The sequence below is a fragment of the Juglans regia genome, chromosome 1 (genome assembly GCF_001411555.2).
Source record: "Juglans regia cultivar Chandler chromosome 1, Walnut 2.0, whole genome shotgun sequence".
Lineage (NCBI taxonomy): Eukaryota > Viridiplantae > Streptophyta > Magnoliopsida > Fagales > Juglandaceae > Juglans > Juglans regia.
The window spans coordinates 33132330-33156735 of NC_049901.1; the positions used below are offsets into that span (position 1 = coordinate 33132330).

General features: G+C 38.0%; 2 protein-coding genes across 4 annotated transcripts; both read left to right on the forward strand.

The window, feature by feature from the left end:
* The first annotated feature begins 3437 nt into the window (after positions 1-3437).
* On the forward strand, positions 3438-19873 carry LOC108991099 (2Fe-2S ferredoxin-like). Of its 3 annotated transcripts, XM_035684262.1 has the most exons (10): positions 3439-3655; positions 3693-3739; positions 8175-8252; positions 8421-8510; positions 8655-8719; positions 9882-9985; positions 18746-18852; positions 19114-19163; positions 19279-19361; positions 19506-19873. In XM_035684262.1, the coding sequence occupies exons 4-10, from the start codon at positions 8450-8452 to the stop codon at positions 19618-19620; spliced, it is 585 nt and encodes a 194-aa protein (XP_035540155.1). In that variant the 5' UTR covers positions 3439-3655; positions 3693-3739; positions 8175-8252; positions 8421-8449; the 3' UTR covers positions 19621-19873. The 3 variants fall into 3 exon arrangements, with proteins under 3 accessions (XP_018820786.1, XP_035540153.1, XP_035540155.1); XM_018965241.2 differs by lacking the exon at positions 8175-8252 and having other exon boundaries at positions 3438-3655; XM_035684260.1 differs by lacking the exon at positions 8175-8252 and having other exon boundaries at positions 3438-3739.
* Positions 19874-21902: 2029 nt separating this feature from the next.
* On the forward strand, positions 21903-22463 carry LOC118348717. The gene has a single exon (XM_035690906.1). It carries the CDS (start codon positions 21903-21905, stop codon positions 22461-22463), a length of 561 nt encoding a protein of 186 aa, XP_035546799.1.
* The last annotated feature ends 1943 nt before the right edge of the window (positions 22464-24406 follow it).

Consider the following 24406-nt stretch of genomic DNA (forward strand, 5'->3'; position numbering starts at 1 on the left):
CATCAAATTCTCATTTATATATATATATATATGAGTAATTTTACATAGAACTATAAAGTATATAAATGTTACGTAATCGTTTTGAAAAAGAATAGGATTCACTATTAAAAAAAATAATTTTTTTAATGTGGATCTCATGTTTTATTCACTTTTTTCAAAACGATTATGCGACGGTTGTATAATTCATAGTTGCAAATATCTTTTCTCATATATATATATATATATATATCTTTATATATATACTAGGTAAAAGCAACGTGCAATGCACATTTGCTTAGTTTATTTATTAGTAATATTGGTTCTTTTGTTTTAAATTTAATGTGATTTTTGTTGTATTATTTTGTGATAACTAAGTTGTGAAATTTATTTTGACGTACTTTCTTGATATTAATTATGTTTAATATTTAAATTGCTCTCTATTTTAATTTATTTCATTGTTGGGCTTTATTGTTTTATTTTATTAATTTTTGGTTGTAGTGCTTTTATTTGCCTTTTTTCTATTTTTTTGTCTTTTTTATTTTATTGGGCCTGTATTTTTCGGATAGAGCCTGTTTTTAGTGGGTTTTCTCTGTTTTGGGCCCAGCTCGTTTGGCTTTGTGAAGCCCAGCCCATGGCTTGTTTTCAGCCCAACCCTTTCTTCCTCAAACGGCGCCGTTTTTGTTTTTTTGTGTATTGTTATTTTATTGAGCTTGTATTTTTCGGATAGAGCTTGTTTTTAGTGGGTTTTATCAATTTTGGGCCCACACCGTTTGGCTTGGTGAAGCCCAGCCCGTGGGCTTGTTTTCAGCCCAACTCTCTCTTCCTCAAACAGCACCGTTTTGATCAGCCCTTAGGGTTTTCTTCTTCTTTTCTTTTTCTACTATTTGTCGCTGCCTTCTTCTTCCTCTTCTTGGTTTCCTCTGTTTTTCTCCATTGCAGGCCTTTTCTGTGAACCTCCTTGCTCGCCTCTCTCTCTCTCTCCCCCATTTCTCCTTCGTGCCCCGTGCTTCGCGATGAGAACCACCATCTACCCTCACTTCCATTTCTCTCTCATCCCATGTTCTATTTTTTGGCCCTAACCCATGCCCTGTTTTAACCCCAAACCGTGAGCATAGTTGAGCCTCTATGCTCGCCACTCTCTCTTCGTAGTTCTCTTAGTATTTCGGGTTCAAGCTTGTGAAAAACGTCTTTGTATTTTCACTTCTTTTTCCCTCTACCCATGCTCTGAGAAGACTTTTCGGTTTCATCTTTCTTCATCTACAAATCTGGTTGTGCCACAGCTTTCCTCCTCCTTTTTCATCTGGTAATAGCTTGCATTTTAATCTCTATGATCTTATTACTGTTTTGCTGCAAATCCATTGTAACGTTAATTAGACAAGATTGATATCTAATAGAGAAAATACAATGAATGATAGAATGCATGTGCATGCAGATGTATCGACAGGAATTGATAACACATAAAATGTTTAATGGACTTAAATACTTGGTTTAGGCCCGTTACATTCACAGTACGAACGACATTAACTTTAACGAGAAAACAATAAAAATGGTTAAAAAAGATTTATCGTTTGATAGCCACTTTATATATATAAATTTATATATATAAAGATATAATCTTGTATTTTGGGAAGGACGACGCGCTCGGCGAAGAAAAAAGCTTGAGGCCTTGATCTTCACTTGGGGAGTCTGGGCTGCCCAAAACTCAAATGACAATTGAACACTCGTATGATAGAACTGCTTTGATTCGGATAAAATTTGAAGATCTCGCCCATCAGTTTGAGCATGCTTTATGCAAATGTAATTATTTCACTTAAAATTTATTTTTACATTAGATTATCTATCTATTAACTAAAATAATAATAAGATATTATTAATTTAATAATAATATTTTTTCTAAATTATTTTTCTATTATTTTTTTTCTAAATTAAGAGCTCCATGAATATATTGTTTTTCTTTCCTTTTTATTTATCGTACATATAACCTATTTCTAGATAAGTTTAAAAGTCAATAAATTACATCAACACACATTTATAACCCAAAAAAAAAAAAAATGATGAAATTCTGCATTGAAGGAACTTTCTCAAACGTAATTTTTTTCGTCAAATGAGTTCACACAGATAGAGAGAGAGAGTGTGTGTTTAGAATTCAAGAAATGAAAGTATTTCAGAGTTAAAGAAAGTATTTTTTATTCCGTTTGGTCTAGCTATAGTGAAATCTAAATATGACCCGCAACATTAATTTACTGTAGCTAAAAGTCTTTTTTTTTTTTTTACATAATCCAATGCAGTGTATTTTTAGACTAATCCAAACTCTTCATTCTTTTTGGATTATACAAATACAAATATAAAATTTGTATAATATAACATGATTTTACATTTGATTATTCTACTCAAAATTTATTTTTACATTAGATTATCTATCTATTAGTCAAAATAATAATAAAATATTAATAAACTCAATAATAATTTTTTTTCAAATTTTTTTCTAAATTAAGAGTTATATGGAAAAACATTAATACAAGTGTAGAGCAATATTTTTAAAGTACATCAAATACATTCTAAATATTTAGTACAACATCATTGAGAAAAAAACATCTATCAATTATTTTCACCTAAAAAAATACCTGTTAATTTTCTTTTCGTTTCCAGCTCAAATCCTAGCCGTGGGAGCACAAAAACAAAGCACAAATCTAAAAAAAAAAAAATTAAATTTGAAAGATTGAACCCATCAATAACAGGACAAAAAAACAAAAAACTTTGAAACAAAATAAATGGTGCATAAGAAAAGCAAAGGAACGAAATAAGAAATGGATAAATGATGCAAAAGAAAATTAAAGAAAATTAAAAGTACCCGAAAATAGTTTTTAATCAATTTGGTCTAACTATAGTGACCACCAAATATAACCAACAATCTCAAATTACTGTAACTAAAAATCATATCATTTTGAAGTTGTATAATCTAATGTAGACTATTTTTGAGATCTATTAACCAAATTCTTCAATGAATTTATATTGGCATAATCCAATGAAGATGCTCTTAGAACAGAATACGAAAAGAGTTCATCACTTTTTATTTTATAGAAAATTTTCTTCCTAGGCCTTGCTTTTAATACGGGTAGAAATTCACAGAGGACTTCTACATATTTTTTTAAAAAATAATTATAAATTTATTAAAAAATATTTCGTTAAGTAAAAGAATTAAAAATAAAAAAGATACAAAATTTTGAATTTTTTATTTTATTTAATGGATAAGAAAATGATTATTAGTAAAATTATATTTTTTTAATGATTAAAAATGTTTAAAAAATACTTTAAAAAATGATAAAAAAAAAAATTGTAAATGGGCACCTACCCTTTTCGGTGAAAGTTATGTTCTTTTACACTGGCCACACCTCCGGCAGTATGTGAAATGACAAACGGACCATTTATTGTAATGACCAAAAGACCATATATCGTAATGTACTATTGTTGCGTCTTCTCTACCAGTGACCCAGCCTTCCTCGACAAACTTCTTCATTTCTCAACAGAACGGAATTCTGCTCTCACCCTCCGTTCGACGGCGAGGTTTGGACGACGGCGACTCCTTCAGCTTGCCGCAACCCATCACTCGACTGCGACTTCCTCATTCGACGGTTTCGTTTTTCAAACCAAAAAAACCCATCACTCCAAGGCTGGGTCACTCGACGGCGATTTCCTCAAATCGCACCAACCCATCACTCGACGGCGACGACTGCGACTTCTTCAGTCTGGATTAATCTGGGTACAAAGCTCCCTTTTGAATTTTATTTTCATACCTGTTGAGTAGTATTTGAACCACTTGATTTCCATAAATCTTGATTTGTGAGGGAATCTATGTGCCCATTTGTGAACTCCTGTATTTAGATTGAACTGAGATCATTTTATGTGAAATTGATTTGTGAACTCACTGCTGTTCTCGCCCATCAGTTTCTCTAATCTGTAATCTCCATTAGAACAGAACCTGGAGAGGGTTCGTCGCTTTTTATTTTATTTCGGTCACTGCTAACGCGATTTCAGCTTCCACTTCCAGCACCGCACAGCCCAGTCGCAGTGTAACACACCTCAACGATTAAAATAATTTAACACTGATTTGCTCTCTTCGAGGGGAGCTCCTCCTAGAAAATGAGAGAGAAAATGAGAGAAAGTGGGAGAAAGACAAAGAACTTTCTATATCATTCCAGAATAATCTTCCTAGAGCCCTTGGCTCAGCATATATAGTATGAAGTATTACCAAGGCTGTCCCATATATGGGCCCGTACTAATAACAGCATAATGAGATACTCAAATAAAGACTATGCTTAGGCTCAAGCCCATTACCGACTACAACTAGAAGTCCAACTAAACAATAAAAACAAACTATAAAATGGAATTCACGAAACAAGTAATGAAGTGGTACATGGGACCCACTGTCGATATAAGCTAGGCTTAGTCTTGCCAACTGGAGTGTGACAAACCCACCCCATTCAAAGCACCTTGCCCACAAGGTGCAATTATGCTTCAACCCTCCCTTTGTAGCTGAGACAGGCTTCTTACTTTCAATTTCCCTAAGCTGACCAACAACATCCTCATCAATGGCACCTACCATATAGAGAACCTCATAAGCCTTCTTCCTCAGCTTTTCCAGGAATGAGGAGTTCACCACGGTCTTCTTACTCTCCCCAGTAATGTAATAAATGTCGCTCTGGCCTTCCTTCATCCTGGTCATATAATCTTTCAAATTGGTCTTCTCATCACCACTCTTGGTGGAGTGGTAGTGGAGCAGCTCAGCAAGCTTTGTTTTGTTTTGAGAATCCTCATGGATACTGAGTTTGAGATTCTTAGAGAATGCCTCGTAGAACTTGCTGTAGTCTGGATCACCAAAAACATTGGTCTCTGCTACTGAACTCACAAGCCCATTTACTCCAAAAGCACCACCAAGAATAACAATCTGCCCAATGTTCTTAGAAAATGCAGAATCTTGTTGGAGCGCTAATGCAATATTTGTAAGTGGGCCTAGTGCCACCACTGTCTCCAGGATAGAGGTTTGGTGGAGGAAAATTTTGGGTGTCCAGTCCATCAGCACCATGAACAAAATTAGAGACCCGAAGTTTCATACCTTTAGTAATGGTGGCAAGAGATCCCTCAGCAACAGTGATATTAGTTCTTCCCGCAACTTCAAGCAAACGCAGGGCATTTCTCGAGTTCAACAAGTAATGCCCAACAGCTGCTTCTGGGCGTGTTCCACAAGTTGTTTGGCATGGTTCAACAGGTGCACCAAATTCAGTCATTGGATTTGGGAGATAAATGATCTCATCGTCATCATCATGAAGAACCCCGTTAAGATTAAAATAAAAACCAAAGAGATGAAAAATATTATCCCAAAATTTGATCCCCAATGATTTCCTTCAAGTCCTTTCCCCTTTCCTCTATCAAAGGGCCAATGAGTTGTTATTATAAAGACTTTGAGGAAAAAGATAGGCACTATAAAAAAATTCCCCCCCCCCCTCTCAAGATTTACCCCACACAATGTAATCCTGAGCAAAAGTAGCCCCACATAGGCCTAAAAAATCCCAGTTGCTTCTTCATACAATGAGCCACGCCAACAGCAGTTGATAAGCGTATTATAGGAGTACAAACCAAGGTAAACCTCAACACATTTCATGCCAGCCACAATGTCCAAAATCTTACTCCAAGGCATATCCATTTTTTCATACACATTTAGAAATACATTACAAATTATCAAAGTAGGTTCGCATCCCTCTTCTCCAACTTCTTAAAAAGCTTTTTAGCCTTATTTGGCAAAGAACACATCCTAGCACAGGTAATCAGAGTAACAAACATGACCTTATCAGATTTTACCCTCCTCTCAAGCGTTTCATGGGCTTCTCTGCTCTAGCCTAATCCCTATACTTTCTAAGCTTTTCATCAAGAATCACTTCCCTATTCGGTTTCACAATCTCAGCATCTTGTGTCAAAATTCTTTCTCCTAAAGCCCCCAAAAACTTCAGCATATAGGTTTAAAAGCAAGACATAATAACCATAATTAATTGGGTCTACTTGAAACAATTTTCTATGAGTAACCTCACCCAGCTCAATGTTTTTGTGCATTCTACAAAGCCCAAAACTTCAACAACAACTTCCTCATTTGGATTACATGAATTCAACAACACCTTCGCAAGAGAAGTGTACCTTCCGTTGTAGGGATGCCCCAACTCCAATGAGTGCACCATTTTACTGCTCTTGTCATTATAGCCACATGTACAGTAAGTTTGACCCGTTATTGTCACCAAATCTGTAGTAAACATTTTAAGAAGATCAACTGCTGATAGAAAAAACATTGACACAGCAACGTCGTACCAGATTCACTATCCTTGGCATGCCTTCTTGTCTTGCAGTATCAACAGCAGCACGCACCACACGCACAACACCAATAAGTAAATCAGATAAACATATTGTGCTCGAGGAGGGGCCGAATGCATTTCTCAAAGAAATTCTCTGCACCACAGTCCCCCTCATTCGATAAGCCTGCACTTCCAGCATGACTGCCTCGGACCAGAATATCGCAAGTATGCCACCACAGTCCCATCTTGCTTCCCTACAAAAGAGTACTCTCCACAAGTTTCCCTTGGCACAATCTTCCCGTTCTCTTTTACCCTTACATGACGGCCAAGGCATGTGTATGCATGAAGAAAAGTAGCTGGATTCCAATTAGTTAAAATAAAAGGCATCTGACCATAAATTAGCTCCAGGCATAGCAGGATTCCAGCCCCATAATCGTTATTTTCTGGATCCACATAAGAATCCGAAAGCACAAACAAAACACCGGGCAACCCTACAAGCTTATTAGGGCTCTCTTTGTAAATCTCGCAGACCAATCCAAAGTACCTCTTGCACTAAACCTTGTAGATTTTCTTTTTCACTTCCTCCTCACTTCCGACGGCTTTAGCAAGGGTTTGGAACATTTCGAATTGTTGTGAAGAAGTTGTAACCTAGAGAGGGCGGAAAAGCATTGGAGAATGGGTTGTTGGGAGAAAGATGTCACCCACCCCCACAAAATCTACTTGTCGTTGTGACAAAAGGCGAGGGAGATGCAGCCGCCGGTGACGACGGGGTGGACAGACTGCAGGTCTAGGGACCTTGAGTGTCCCGATGGACTTGCTTTGTGAGTTTCTTGTGAAATTGGGTCTTGTATAGCATGTTTTGTCTGGAACAAGGTTTTAGGTTGAGGTTGGTATTGGTTTGGGTGGCTGTTGGGAAATAAGGGTCTTGAGGGTGGCGAATTTGAGAGTACGAGTGGTAGATGCAAGCCGAGGAGTGGAAGGGCTAATTTCTCTGCCATGTAGGTCTTCCATGGAGGATGCCATGGGAGACGTGGCGCTTTGCTTGGATTCCCTTCCATGAAGCAAATTTTCTCAGCAGCAGCAGATTCCTTAGTAAGATTCATCCTGGTTGCTGAAAGAAAAGGAAGGAGGAGAGTTCGATCTGATAATTGAAAGAAATCCTCTGGCTCTTTTGCTTCATTTTCGCTCGCAGCTGTAACCTTGGCAGATGGGGTAAAAATCGAATCAACAGTGGTCGATTCCTGAATAATATTATCGATCGCTGTAGAAATTTCATCCCTGGCTGCGTCTATGGCTGCGCTGGTTTCTTTTTTCATGATAGCAATCTTCTCTCCAAAACTTTTATAACTGCTGTCAATACACTTCACAGCTTTGTTTCACATGAAGAATTAATTCCATGATTGATAACACTGAGATTGGTGTCTCTCTAATACCACTTTTAACACACCTCAAGGATTAAAATAGGGTAACACTGATTTTCTCTCTTTGAGGGGAGCTCCTCCAAGAAAATGAGAGGGAAAATGAGAGAAAGTGGGAGAAAGACAAAGAACTTTCTATATCATTCCAGAATAATCATCCTAGAGCCCTTGGCTCAGTACATATAGTATGAAGTATTACCAAAGCTGTCCCATATATGGGCCCGTACTAATAACACCATAATGAGATATTCAAATAAAGACTATTCTTAGGCTCAAGCCCATTACCGACTACAACTAGAATTCCAACTAAACAGTAAAAACAAACTATAAAATGGAATTCACGAAACAAGCTATGAAGTGGCCCAGGGGCCCTACTATCGATATAAGCTAGACTTAGTCTTGCCAACCGGAGTGTGACACGCAGCCACCTATTTTTCAGTTCTGATCCAATGTGTGCTACGTTGCCACCCACTTAGCGATCTTGCACTCAACTCCTCCATTCTAGCCGTCATCCACGGTAAGCTGTCTCCCTACCACCTGTGTCGGTTTTGGGTAGGAATGAAATCTTAATATAATTGCAAAAGCTTGAGTTGCTCCGTTGATTGATTTCCCCTTTTATTCTGTATTACGAGGCTCAATAGTTTGATGTATACATGTTTATGGTCGTTTTCATGTTATTTTACAGTCGGCCAGTTTTTGGTGTGTTGCAACGCTATGGTCATCCCTAAACTTTCAAGAAGACTTGGTGTTTGGATTCTCAGAGAGCTCTCGAGAGGTATATTAAATGTTTCTAAAGTGAAATCAACAATGTAAAATATCGGAAAGTATAGAAAGAACATGAGTAATTATGACAATTTTATCAGTTCCAGTAATTACGAGATATTATTGTTGATTCTGAGTTGTGGATAATTTTTGGCAGCCAAATCTAGCCCCATGAGAGCGGGATATGTACAAAGTCCTTACAGCCAATATTTGCAACCGCTGGTCAGTGTCTTCTTAAATCTCTAATTTGTGTGCTTTCTCTCTTGGTTTGTAAGGCAGCGTTTATTGCTTTGCTTTTTACTCCCTTTATTGACCATTGAGAGGATTTAGAATATTCACCAGAGTGTTTGAAAAATAAACTTCATGCAGCTGATTTGATTTTAACTGAATCGGGTTTGCTATTTTTTAACCCTGTTCTTGCAGTCAGGGATGTTTGATCTTGGATGCTTATGCTGCATGAGGTGTTATTTAATTGAATAAGACAGTTACCTGTAGTATTGAGTAGCTAAATTTGATGAGCATCATTTAAAGAAATGCCAGCAAACAATGCAATCTGCTTGTAGATCTGCACTGCAACACCATGGTTTTTGTCCATAAGAGGATTTATGTATATATTCTTGTGTTTATATTACAGTGGTTACTGAAATTTTACTTATGCAGTTCTACATTATAGTCATCATTTGTACGCTGTACTCTTTCCTGTTTGCGTGCAAGGAATTGGCTCTCCTGAAATTTTTTATATACTACAATGAAACAGCTTTATTGTCTATCATATCAAGATTTGGCTGAGACAATTATTTAGAATGTTTGAATTGCTTTGGTAAAGGAGTAACAATACTACTAAGGTACATTGACAGGATATGTGAAGCATTTGGAATATAGTTTGGAAGAGATTCAAGAGTGAATGGTTGTCTCAAAAGCGCTTCCTGTTTTGATTTTCATTAAGAAAGTACCTGAAACTATTTCAAATGTTTTGAGTCAATTGAAAATTGTACGCAATTAATGAGAATCAAGCTTAGTTGAGTTGAGATGGACACTTTATACTTGAGAATGATACTTGGGTTTAGTTGGTTGACTTCACATATATTTAATTCCAAGGTTCAGTCAAGAGGATTTTTATGTGAGAGGGTACGGATGATTGCAAATTTAGGTAAATGAGTAAAATTTCCACTTTCTATCAAATAATGTTGAAACTTAAATTTGGGGATCCTTTGAAATTGAGATATGTTTGTCTATTCCCATAATTTGAATCATCCATCCGTATTACCATAGTTTTGGGAATACACTTTTTTGAGAAAATTACTCATCAATTTATAAGAGAGTATTTTCACTCCGAGTTCTGATCTATTATTTCCTTGTTCTTTTTGAATCTTTTGAATGACAGACAAGAATTAACACATTCCGGGGAGCAATATTTCAGAAACATCATCATTTTTCTACCACTATTGTTGACAATGCATCTAAGGAAGGGAGTGAAGAGAAAGGAAAGTAAGTTCTGTTTGTTAAAATGCATTGCAAGAATTTCGTATTTATAATTGTTGCGAATTTATATCATGCACCAGCCGCTAGTAATTTAGTGTCATATAACTTTTTTTTAATAGGTAAACAATTTTATTAATCAATGAATAGGCATAGCCAAGTACAAAGGTATGCCCTAACTATGTAGGCGCAATAGAGACAAGAAAATCATGTAAATCTAGGCCATTAAAGTCAACAGCAATGGCCCGAGTACAGAGTTCTAATAAAAAAAGCTTTTAGTTCCTCCATCGATCTCTCATTGTCTTCGAACATTCGATCATTGCGCTCCTGCCACAGACACCACATGATGCATATAGAGACCATCTTCCATACAATTTTAATCTGCTAAATGCCTCTGAGAGGGGATGGAAAGTAGTAAAAAACTTGAACTTGGGGCTGGGGACAGTACGTTGGTTCTCTAATGCATTGGAAGAGTGCTTGTCGGTGGAGGGAAAGGGATTCTACACTGCCCATCGGGATGGGGACAAGGGGTATATTGCTCAACGATGTATAAACTCTAGGGGAAAATATATGGCGTTGGAGTTTCATCTTCATTCCTGGGGACAGGGACAAAATGGGTTGGAGAAAACTTGTGCTGGTGCTGAAGGAAGTTGGAAGTATTGGTGGTTCAAGGCGGATGTTACCACCAGCGACGACGTCGCAGAATTCAAATTTCTGCTCGTACAACGACGTTCTTCAAGGGGGCAGAGAGTTGGTGAGGTCTCGAGACGTGAACTGTGCAGAGAAAGCAGGTCTGTTGAAGTTAGGTCCCGTCACTTCTTTGGGTGGTGCTCAGTTGCGGGATGGAGGTGGCAGAGATTTTGTAGGGCTGAAAGAGGAATATGTGAAATGGAGATGCAGTTGGGAGATTTAACTTATAGGGTGTGTTGGTTAAAACGTTGCGTTGAATTAAAAGGGATGGTGGGGTTGGGCCTAGGCCAGGGGTAGGAAGCTATAGCCCAGCCTAGGGAGACAATTGAAATTGTAAGCAAGGGGAAAACAAAGGCAACGGGCCGTGATGGGCTTTAGCCCAATAAGGCCCAACAGAAAGTCGGATCCTTCTGGAGGAAGACGAGCCCTCGCTCCCTTCGGGAGGAAGCTGGCCCATCAGGGGGTGGGGTTGAGCCATTGCCGCCGGCGAAGATTCAATCGACCTCGCCAAAGGTCGCAGAGACTCCGATGGATGTCCCGTCGCCGAAGATTGCAGTACCAGAGCATGGAGGAGGGTTCTCTAATGCCTCTATTGCTCACGAAGGGCCGATAGTTGCACAGACCACCACGACAGAAGGTATCGGCGCACATAAAACTTCGCCAATGTCAATGGAGACATCTGCGAGCAATGGTAAGGTCGCGAGCACTCCCTTAGAGGAAGGGGAAGTTTCGAAACAATCAGGCGAGGCTACTCTGATTACTGTTGTCGAGTCTTTGCCTTCTAATCAGACACAGATAGTCCCGATCGATGTTGAGGAAGCCATGGGTGAGTCAAACGAGAGGTTTTTGGTGTTGGGAGTGGAGGAAGTGATTCCTGTCTTGGCAGGAGTGGATTCTGTTGATGGAAAGGAGACGGGTACCAGTCAACCGAGTCTTTTTGTGGATTCTGTGGGCAGTGAGGAGGAGGAGATGGGGAGCCCGCCACCCTTACAAATGCTCCCACCTCAATATTGCACCTCGAGCATCAGATTGGGTATTAAAAAAAGTAGAGGAGCTTCATGGTTGGGTGGGAATTTCCTGTGATGGGTATGAAGACCAATTTATGGCCATCCTAGTAGCCATGGAAGCTGGTCGATCCCCGGCAATGAAGTCAACCGTTAAAAAGGAGAGAGAGTTGAAATGGTTGCAATGCTCCATTAACTATGATAATAAGGAGGGAACTTCGGGGAGAGAGAGAGCAAAAGGGAGGGACGTTTCTTTTGTTAATGAAGCCTAAAATATTGTCCTAGAATGTGAGAGGGATCAATGAAGTGAATAAACAATTATGTATTAGATCCCTTCTCCGAAGTTGGAAAGTAGACATTGTTTGCCTACAAGAAACTAAACTAGTTGTTATTTCTCTTCGTATCATTAGGAGTTTGTGGGGCTGTTTGCAAGTGAGGTGGCATTATTTACCGTCTAATGGAGCATCCGGGGGGTATACTAGTTATGTGAGATAAAAGAGTGGTGGAAAATATGGAAGATTTCTTGGGGGATTATGTGGTGGCATGCTCGTTCAAGAATGTCATGGATGACTATCAGTGGGCTTTTGCAGGTATATATGGGCCTAATCTTGACCGGTCTTGAAGTTTATTATGGGATGAGTTGGCCGGTATTAGCAGTATATGGGACTTACCCTGGTGTATTGGAGGTGATTTCAGCGTCACTCATTTCCCGAGTGAGAGATCGGGTAGTTCGGGTTTCAACCCACCCATGGTGGATTTTTCTGACTTCATTGTTGAACAAAATTTACAGGATATTCCTCTTGCAGGTGGTTCCTACACTTGGTCTAGCAACTGATATCTTCCATCTTGGTCAAGGATAGACAGATTTCTAATCTCACCGGAATGGGAGGCGCACTTTCTGGATCTTATTTAAAAGAGACTACCTAGGTTGTGTTCAGATCACTTTCCCATTCTTTTGAATTGTGGGGGCATTAGAAGAAGTCCAAGGTACTTCAAATTTGAGAACATGTGATTGAAGTCAAAAGGTTTTCTGGACAGAATAAGACAATGGTGGTCTTCTTACAATTTCCATGGTAATGCTAGCTATAAGATGGCTTGTAAATTAAAGTCTTTGAAAAAGGACTTAAAGTTGTGGAATACACGAGTTCGGTAATGTGAAAAGCCAGAAATCTGTTTTAATGGAGGAGCTTAAGGACTTGGAGGGTGCGGAAGAGGAGAGGATTTTTTCTAAAACCGAGTGGGCCTGTAAATCCCAAGTTATTGCGGACATTGAATGGCTGTCTCTTTTGGAAGAAATATCATGGCGTTAGAAATCACGAGCTTTATGGTTGAAGGAAAGGGATAGATGCACCAAGTTCTTTCACCAAGTGGCCAACTCACATAGGCGGAACAATGCTATAGATACTCTGTTGATAGATGGCGTGGCCTCCAACCATACCGAGATTTTAGACCACATTGTCAATTTCTATGATAAGTTGTTCTCGGAACAATTTGAGTGGAGGTTGAGACTTGACGGATTGGTGTTTGATGTTCTTGATCCGCAGGTTGCGGAACGACTCGAAAGGCCTTTTGAGGAGGTGGAGGTCAAGTCGGTGATCAAGGGTATGGCGGGTGATAAAGCTCCAGGGCCCGATGGCTTCTCTATGGCTTTTTTTCAGACTTGTTGGGATGTGCTTAAAGATGATATCATGGAAGTTTTCCATGAATTTCATGGAAGCGGGAGGTTTGAAAAAAGTCTTTATGCTACTTTCTTAACACTCATTCCCAAAAAGCCCGGTTGTAGAAGTGAAAGATTTTCGTCCCATAAGTTTGGTGGGTGGTCTATACAAAATTTTATTCAAAGTATTGGCGAACAGATTGAGTAAGGTGATGGAAAGCTTCATTTCGAAACCTCAAAATGCATTTATTCAAGGTAGGCAAATCCTTGACTCGGTACTTATAGCCAACGAATGTCTAGAGAGTTGTATTAAATCGGGAGAGTCTGGACTCCTTTGTAAGTTAGACATGTAGAAAGATTACGATCACGTCAATTGGAGTTTCTTAATTTATATGTTGGAGAGATGCGGCTTTGGCTCTAAATGGTGTTCCTGGATCCTTCATTGTATTTCTACTGCCTGTTTCTCTATATTGGCGAATGGTATGTCCAAAGGTTTTTTCAAAAGCTCCTGTGGTTTGCGACAAGGAGACCTTTCTCCTCTTCTCTTTGATTTTGTGATGGAAGCTTTCAGCAAGATGATTTTAGGGGTGGTAGAGGGAGGGTTCATATCAGGATTCCCAGTGGGAGGGGTAAGTTCAGGTTCGCTTAACATTTCACACCTATTGTTTGCTGACGACACACTTATCTTTTGTGAGGCCAGACATGAGCAAATTCGAGCTTTGAGAGCTCTTTTATTATGCTTTGAAGCCGTGTCAGGCTTGAAGGTGAATTTGACTAAAGCAGAGATAGTGTCAATGGGACATGTACCCAATGTGGAGAGTCTGGCATCCATCTTGGAGTGCAAGATAACTCATTTGCCCATGAAATATCTCGGTCTTCCGTTGGGGGTGGCGTTCAAATCGAAATCTATATGGGATGATGTAATAGAAAAAATGGAGAGGAAACTAGCTGGTTAGAAGAGGATGTAATTATTCAAAGGGGGCCCGTAACTCTCATAAAAAGCACTATTTCTAACTTACCAACATATTTCCTTTCATTATTTTCGCTCCCTGCTAAGGTGGCTCATCGTATGGAGAAATTCAATGGAATTTCCTTTGGGGAGGGATCAAGGAAGAGTTTAAATTTCACTTGGTGAAATGGACCACAATTTGCTCCCCCATCAAGGAAGGAGGCTTGGGAATACAGAATTTGAGATCTTTCAACCAAGCCTTGCTTGACAAATGGTTATGGAGATATCACCAAGAACGGGAGGCCTTGTGGCGAACCGTCATTGCTTTGAACCACTGGGAATCATGGGGAGGGTGGTGTTCTAATGAGGTGAGTGGACCTCATGGAGTAGGGCTTTGGAAACATATTAGAAGAGGGTGGGACATCTATGTAGCACATACTTGCTTCAAAGTCGGCAACGGAGTTAAGGTAAAATTTTGGCATGACTTATGGTGTGGTGATCGGGCACTCAAGGATGTTTATTCACAAGTTTATAGCATAGCAAGAAGGAAATAAGCATCTATTGCAGATCTAATTATCTTTTCCAATGGCTCTTCCCAATGGAACCTCACGTTCCATAGAGATGCACAAGATTGGGAGATGGATGACATTTCGGCCTTTTTTGATCTTGTGTACTCCACTCGTGTGTTGGGGGATGGTGAAGACAAGATATATTGGCGTCCCTTTAAGAAGGGAGTGTTTATGGCCCATTCTTTCTATTATTCCTTAAACATGCACAACTCAGTCCCGTTCCCATGGAAGAGTATTTGGAAGACAAAGGCACCTCTAAAGACAGCTTTTTTTGTATGGACAGCCTCTTTGGGAAAGATTCTTGCAATAGACAATCTAAGGAAACGTGACATTATAGCTATAAATTGGTGTTACATGTGTAAGAAGAGCGATGAGTCCGTTGACCATCTTTTACTACATTGTGAGATTGCCATGACCTTATGGAGCGAAGTCTTAACACGGTTGGGGTTAGCGTGGGTAATGCCAGAAAGGGTATGTGATTTTTTAGCCTCTTGGAGAGGTATTAGGGGCAATTCTGTATCCATATGGAAGATGTTATCTATTTGTCTATGGTGGTGCATTTGGAGAGAGCGGAATGCAAGATGTTTTGAAGATCAAGAGAGATCAATGGAAGAGCTTAGAATTTTGTTTTTCAATACTTTACTACATTGGTTAATTGTAATTGATTTTCAGGACAGGTCTTTTCATGATTTCCTTGTATCCCTAAGCTAAGACATAAACTTGCTCATGTATATGCCCTATATACTTGGGTAGGCTTCGTCTCTCTTTTGATCAATAAAAATTTGTTTACCGATAAAAAAAAAAGATTTGTCCAACTAGCCAGAACTGCCACCACTGTCGCGGGCATAACCCAAACCAAGTCCAGTCTGTTGAACACCTAATTCCATAACACTCTAACTGTCTCACAATGTGGTAGGAGATGGTCCACAGACTCGCCCCCATTGCTGCACATGCAGCACCAATCTGCGATGATCGCCTTGCGTTTCCTCAAATTATTAGTTGTGAGGATCTTACCCAAGGAAGCTGTCCACACGAAGAAAGCTGCTTTGGGAGGCGCCTTATCTCTCCAAAGTCTTCTCCACGGAAACTGAATATTCGGCTCTTGAGTTCGAGACTTGTAGAAAGAGCGAACCAAGAATGAACCTTTACCTGCGGGTATCCATCGCAACATATCTTCTCGCTGGTTGCTTGGTTTTATGGAGTACAAAAGGCTGAAAAAGTATTCAAAGCTGCTCATTTCCCAATCTTGTGCCGCCCTACTAAAATTGTTATTCCATTGGATTTGCTCCCCCGATATCACCATGACTTCAGCCACTGAAACTTCTTTGGCACTTGCAACCCGGAAAAGTGAAGGAAACAAATCATTTAAAACACTATTACCACACCAAATATCACTCCAGAATTTAATCCTAGAACCCTCACCCAAAAGAAATCTTGTGTGTCGAGTAAAGACCCCCCATCCTCTTCTTATGTGTTTCCACAATCTCGCTCCATAAGCCTCTCTCACTTCTTTAGTACACCAGCCCCCCCATAAGCCTCCATATTTGCTCTCAATCACCAACTTCCATGCGGCTTCCGATTCTTTATTGTATATCCACAACCATTTTCCAAGCTCTCGTGGAGGTATGGTTTTGGAGAGAAATGGTATTTGTAGATCAAGCATTGCATTTCGATGGCACGATTTTCTATTTTGGTGAATGGTTCCCCGGTTGGATTTTTTAATAGCTCTCGCAATTTAAGACAAGTAGATCTACTATCTCCCTTTCTTTTTGTTCTTGTTATGGATGCATTGAGTATAATGATTGAAGTGGTGGTAGAAGGAAGGTTCTTGTCGGGTTTTGAGGTGGGAAATGATGATCGGAATAGCATTAAATTATCTCATGCACATCGTTGCAAAAAAAAAAAAAATTCCTTTTGACCTCTTATAATCCTTGTGTGCCTAAGTTCCGCTCTGGTTCTACGTTCTTTGGCCACTAGGAGAACTGCTTCTCATGTTGGATGTAAAACATCCTGGTGGACTACAAAATCTCAGATGCTTACATATCCACCCCTCTAGATCTGATACAATTGCATCCTCTATGGCCATATATTAAAACCTTTCATGACCATACTTTCTTTATTTCATTTCATAACTTCCATAACATGAACCTTTTCAACCCCTAGGGATTGGTTCAAGTGGTAAAGGCTTTGGTCTTGGTGGTATGCTCCCTCCTAGGTCTAAGGTTTGAATCCCACTAGGTGCAAGCAATCTCTAAGGACCATCGGACTGGGAGATTTTCCCCTTGATTGCCCGAGGTGCACTTGCGGACTCTTTGCTGAGGGCCTATGCATCCCTGGGATTAGTCAAGACGCTGTTATAGCACATGCATCACATTAAATCATTTTGCAAAGTTCACTTTCATAAAATATCATATAACAGATGCATAAAAAGAGGTTTTGATGAAAGGCTAGTACCGTAGCATAACTTTTTTAAGTAAAATAGTACCGTAACATAACTTGGAAGTTTATTTTTGAAAATGTACATTTTAACTTTGGAAAAAAAATACATGATCGCTTACTTTGCTTCCTTGACAACTCGAATAATCGTATCCATGGTCATCACTGCTATTCATTGCATACATGTTTCCAATGTTTGAAACTTTCTATACATGCTTTTATGCTTGGGTCAAATCTGGATCATTGCTTAGTACTTATGTTTTCTGTGGAGTAACAATTATTTTCATGGATGATCACAATATCACTCATGTTATTGACTTGCTTAGCATATAGAGGATGCTATAGCCTATCCATTTGAGCATTTTCCTAAAGCAGGTTGTACACAAATAAATTCCTATACAACGATAGAGCGGTTCATGAAAAAAAAGAGCCTCACGATTTTGGAGTTCAAGGATACTACAATGCTCCTCATACATAATTGTATGTCTATCATTTTCGTATTACAATATCAATCAACAGAGAAAAAAAATAAAGAAAATGATCCAAGATTTGTGAAGAAATTTAAAATGATCAGGTTTGAAGATATCAGTGGCTCTAACCATAAGTGACAAATTGAAAATGAAAGGATGAAAATAAAAAATAAAGGAAAAAAAAAAACAGACCTACAAAAAATATTAAGAAAAAGTATACCTTATGTCATCCATATCACAAAATTACTTTCTAAATTAAAGAGACCCTAGTTTCCACATATAGGGGAACTCTCACAAGGGAGGAGGGATAGAGACTCTCTCAGGCTCTCCTAAACTTCTCTTGGTTTCATCCACTGGTGTGGTCATTCAGGTCATCTGTCACTTGCTATTAATTAAAACAAAACTTTTTAAACGTGCAGAAAAGACCACTCCTTTATCTTCCAATAAAGGTGAGATCTCTTTTCTGTCTATATTGACCTTATTAATATGAACATCTTCAACACATAATCTTTTAAAGTTTCAAATCATATGACCTTTGAATTTTTAAATAGACCTGTAATTGGTCTTATTCCGGTGATTACTTAATAAGAAGACAGTCTCCTTCAAGGGATGGAATGAACCACCTATTTGTATTAGTGGGCGCAATACCAGATGTTATAAAAGATTTTCTATAGTCTGAACAAACTATATGTTTTTCAAATTCCATTGGGTGCATTGCCTCCATTGGCCACAATGGAGCCCAAATATGCAACTGTACAAGTAGCCAATATGAGTGCACAATCTCTATATTTATGGATTTGTATTGTTGTCTCTAGTGGCTAACTACATACATTGTTCATATTATGCTGTCAGTCATTATGAAGATGCACATTCTAATTGTTAGTGTACACTATCTATGAAGAGATTGCATTCACCATCCTAGGAGATGTCATTGCTCTACCTTTACTGCATTCCCGATTTGTATTTCCTCATTACAAGTTGCTTTATTTTGTAGGATATCTGTCACATTTGTTGACAAGGATGGAGAGGAAAAGCAAATAAAGGTCCCCATTGGAATGTCTATGCTACAAGCTGCTCATGAAAACGATATAGAACTTGAAGGTAAGGATTCTGATGCTTATAAAAGAACTTGGCATTTTGGACACATTACTGAAACTCTAGATGGGCATTCTGATAAATATACTTTTGAGTACTGCCCTTGCAACTGTATCGCGGGCCTCCCTCCCTCTTCTACCACCCATCCCCAACTTCACTTATTTCAGTTTGACAAAACTGATGGATGAGTTATTTTCTTGGCGACAGATTTGTGTTTCTTTGATCCTCTTTACAAAATCTAATGTTCTGCTTTCCTCGTCATAACAGGAGCATGTGAAGGTTCACTTGCCTGTTCAACGTGTCACGTGATTGTTATGGTATGGTTTTGGCTACATGTACCAAAGCAAATGTAGTTTTGGAGTTTCATCAGTGTTTAGTTCTACATTTTATTGAGCTGAAATTTGAGGGGCTAACTATTGAATCTTATGTTAGGACATGGAGCAATACAATAAGTTAGAAGACCCTACAGATGAGGAAAATGACATGTTGGATCTTGCCTTTGGGCTTACAGAAACGTTGGTTCCTTTTGCACAAAGGATTTTTATTTCGTCCAATCCGGATTATATATATATGTTGCATTGCTTTGTTTTTCCTTTGGTCCTTCTTTTGGTCTGGGGGGCGAACTAAGATTTATTTCTATGTTTTGGATTTTTTTTCAGGTCTCGTTTGGGTTGTCAAGTGATTGCAAAACCTGAACTTGATGGAATTCGATTGGCGATTCCAGCTGCCACACGAAACTTTGCAGTAGATGGTTTTGTTCCAAAACCACACTAGATAAAGGATGCAATCATCCCAGTTTTGTAGCTCTGATTTTCTTCAATTCATTATTGTTTATAATGATGCTGAGTTAACCTGGGTGACGATAAATCCATAGGTGACATGCTTAAGTTGCTGAGTTTTAAGCTGTTTGACAATAATTTTGCACATCACATGTTGTCAAAGAAAAAGGCTACTCTTTGTAACAAAGATTTTGTTCTTAGTCGTTATGATATTGTTCTTCCCTGGTGCAGGCCACCATTTCAATGAACTTTTCTTTTTTTTTTTTCGTTCAATTGAGTTAGGCCCGTTTAGATACATAAATACTTTCAACCCATCTTATTTCATTTCATCTCATTATTATCTAAATTTTTATACACAATATAATAAACAATTCAACATTTTTAAATCTTAAAACAATAATAATATTAAAAAATAATATTATAATAATATTTTATTCAATTCATCTAAAATCATTTCATCTCACTATCCAAACAAACTAACTCTTAATTTCTTTCGAAAGTCTTTCATTTAATCTCTCACGAATATTATTGCATATAATTGGTGTGGCACAATATGACCTATAATTTTAATCATCGATCGGCCTCTAAAAGCGTCGTCCATAATTTGAGCTGGGCACATCATTTCCAGCTCGCCACTTATTCGGTGTACTCATTGAGATTTTGATATTCTAAAGTTTTTATCCGAACTCAACATACATGATCAATGCTATGTTATTACGACGACTCACTTCGCTGCTAATAACTTTAGTATTATTATCAGACAATATCATGGTAGCATATGAGTTGATACATTCTATGAAGACCATGAAAAAAGGAAGATTGGAGCGCATGGCAGTTAAACTAGACATGTCAAAGGCTTATGACCGAATTGAATGAGTTTATTTAGAAGCTGTGATGAAGAAATTAGGTTTCTGTGATAGGTGGGTGTCTCTTATAATAAAGTGTGTTTCAACTGTAACTTACTCAGTGTTGATTAATGGGAAGCCAGGAGCAGTTATAAGTCCATCAAAGGGTTTGAGGCAGGGAGATCCTCTATTCCCTTTTCTGTTTATTTTATGTGCTGAGGGATTGAGTTGTTTACTTAATCAGTCAGAAAGAAGGGGAATTACAAAAGGGATACAAGTGGTTAGAGGTGGGATCTCCATAAATCATCTACTATTTGCAGATGACTGCATATTGTTTGGAAGAGCTTCACTTGAGGAGTGGAACAAGTTGCAAGTGATTTTGAAGAAGTATGAGGAGGTATCGGGACAGTTTCTCAACAAGGATAAAACATTCATATTTTTCAGTAGTAATACCTCGATAGATGCTAAAAAAATAATTCTGGAGGCTGGAAACTCAGTAGCATGTGGAAGTTTTGAGAAATATTTAGGTCTTCCAACTATTGTAAGAAGATCTAAATACAATACTTTTAGAGTACTGAAAGAAAAGATATGGAAAAAGATCTCAAGTTGGAAGAATAATTTTTTATCCCAAGCTGAGAAAGAAGTGATGATGAAAGCTGTGCTGCAAGCCATACCAACGTACACCATGAATGTCTTTAAGTTGCCTATGAAGTTATGCAGTGAAATCAACACCATATTTTCTAAATTTTGGTGGGGTAAATATCAAAAGGAGGGAGGAATTCAATGGAGGAAGTGGGATTAAATGGTTGGACAGAAATTAAAAAGGGGACTGGGTTTTAGGGATTTGGAATGCTTTAATCTAGCTCTCCTAGCCAAACAAGGTTGGAGGCTTTTTCAATCCCCTAACTCTTTGGTTGCAGTAATTTTTAGAGAAAAATATTTTAAGAATACTAATTTTCTGGAGGTGAAGCTTGGGCCCAAACCTTCTTTGATCTGGAGAAATTTAGGCAGTGCTAGGGTGGTAATCAAGGAAGGTATAAGGTGGAGAGTTGAAGATGGTAAGAAGATCCGAATCTGGGGCCATAAATGGTTGAACTCACAATCTTCTTTTACAGTGCAGTCCCCTATCACAAAGCTCAGTATAGACTCAAAGGTTGCAGAGCTTATGGTAGAGAACAAAAGAGAGTGGAATGAGGCATTGGTTAATGTCATTTTTGAGAAAGAAGAGACATAATAGATTTTGAGCATACCAATTAGTAGAGGATCAAGCGAAGACAAGGCAGTTTGGGGGCCAACAAAGAAAGGGCTTTTTACTGTGAGGAGTGCATACTATCTTTTACTCGAGAAGAGGAAAAGTTTGAAAGGGGAATCATCCATAGAACCTCAGAGTGATAGCAGATGGAAGAGCATTTGGGGGCTAGAAGTTCCTAACATGGTGAAGTTGTTCATTTGGAAGGCAGCAAATGAGCTACTTCCAACAAAAAAGAACCTTTTCCTGAGAAAGGTAGTTAAGGATCCTTTCTGTCCAATGTGTTTTAAAGAAGAAGAGTCAGTCATACATAGTTTGTGGGAATGTCCAGCAACTAACGATGTTTGGGCAAATGACTTGAGTGGAGTCTCAAAGTGGAAAAGGGAAGGTGGAGATTTTCTGGCTTTGTGGGTGAGGTTGATGGGAGGTTTGGATAACTCTAAACTAGAGGAGATAGCTGTCCAGCTAAGGAAAGTGTGGCTAAGAAGGAACACTGTAGTGTTTGAAAAAAGACTTACATGCCCAAAAACGTTGATAACAACATCCATTGAGTCACTGGAGGCTTTCAAACAAGCTAACAGGTTGACTAATAGTAACAATGCAGTTCAACAGAGGATAGTGGCAGTAAACAAGACTAGGTGGATTCCACCAACAGCAAACTTTGTTAAGGTTAATTGGGATGCATCTTTGGATGTAAAGGAGAAGAGAATGGGAATGGAGGTGATAATCAGAGATGAAAATTGAGAAGCCTTGCTTGCAGCATGTGACAGCAGAAGAAATGTCTTGAAACCAGATATTGCAGAGTGTCATGCTCTTTGGAAGGCTATGTAGCTGTGTAATGATCTCAATATCCAAAATGCTATATTTGAAGGAGATGCCAAAGCTGTCATAATGGCAGTTAAAGGTGATGAAGAAATTTTTTCTTACTTAGGTTTTTTAATTGATGATATTAGGAATGTATTGAGTTTTAGAAAGGATTGACTTTTACAATTTGATTACAGGGAAAAAAATACAGTGGCACACAACTTGGCAAAATCTGCCTTACACATAGTGGAGGAAAAAATTTGGATAGAATTTGTTCCAGATTTTATTGTAAATAGTCTGGAATATGATAGAAGATGTATGCAGGAAGTTAATATATGAAAGTTATGAGGTTTATTCAAAAAAAAAAAAAAACTTTAGTATTATTATCTGTTGATTCGATTGCTTTATTTGTTGAAAATGGGAACGGAAACAAATGGATGAAATAAAAGCAGTGAAATAGAAGGAACATTCTCAGAAAATCCAAAATAAAGAATGAAAAGCCACTTTGCTTGAAAAGAAGGTATTTTTACAAGATGGGACTAATCTCGGTAACGTTCGTCTCATAGATTTGGACGCCCCCCAATGAGCATCACTATCTAATTGATCCACTTCAACAGACATTTTGCCCTCTTCCTCTCTTTTTGTTTGATTTGTAGGTTCCACCTTCATGCCGAATTGCCGCTTAAGAAACCCATGCCCTTTTTTTTCTTTTGCCAACCAGTACAACTTCAGTACAATGAGTGAGTACAATCTAGATTCTAGGCCCATTTTGATTCTCTCACTTTTTTTTTTTTTTTTTTACCATTTCACAAGTCCCACCTTGCCACCCATGGATATATATATATATATATATATATATATATATATATATAAAGAAAGACAATAAATAAATCATTGAGTCAATTTATTTGAATTAGGTCATGATCTCATGATGATCATGAAGATCCCTCAAAAAGTTATGCCATTTGATAATGAGACTAAGTCATGTAATAGAACAAGAAAAAGATGAAAACACTTAAATATTCAGAACATATTCAACTTTGGTTTTGTTTGGATTTTAAGGTTTTATTTAAAAAGAGAATAAAAAGTGGCTAATTTACACCATTTATTAAGCATTTATCGAATAATTCACTTTATATATCTTAAATAGAATTCAATTTTAAGATAAGAATACCATATATCTATTCTCCAAAATTGGTTAAAATATAACTTTCAAAGTTGTTAATTAATCACATTAAATATTAGTAGTCTTACATATAGAGAGTTTTTGCTATACATCAGTCACTATTCACCCCCAAACTCCAAACCTGACACCCTTTTATTCATAGAGTGTTGAGTGTTTTTCATAGGGTGTGAGGTGTGGGATACGTACGTAATGAATAGTGGCTGATGAGAATAATTATTCTTCTCAATTATATATAGGATCTAAAGTCAAAAGTGAGTTAGTTGAGACGTTTCTGATCCTCTCAAAACCTTATCTTCTTAATTTACAAGTATTAATTCAATTGTTAACATTTCTTTACACAAAGACAGACGTGGTGTCGCGTCAGGTGTGGCTTTCAGAGAACACAACAAGTCTTGAATTTGGTAACGTTCTATAACAAATCATACCAAATGATTCCAGTTTTTCTACAAAATAAAGTAACACCTAACCTCATTATACCTTTACCCAATTGCATGCACACTAGTACTTAAGTTAGACTCATGCAATTAAACCGATCGATCGATGTCCCAGCTCGATTCTAGTCAGTGGCCGGTATATCTAGAAAATTATCTAATTTGAAGAGTGAGTTATTATTCAAATATTAAAAATATTTTTATAATATATTTTTAAAATATATAAGGAACATAATTTTGAAGTACTACTACAAAAACTATTAATA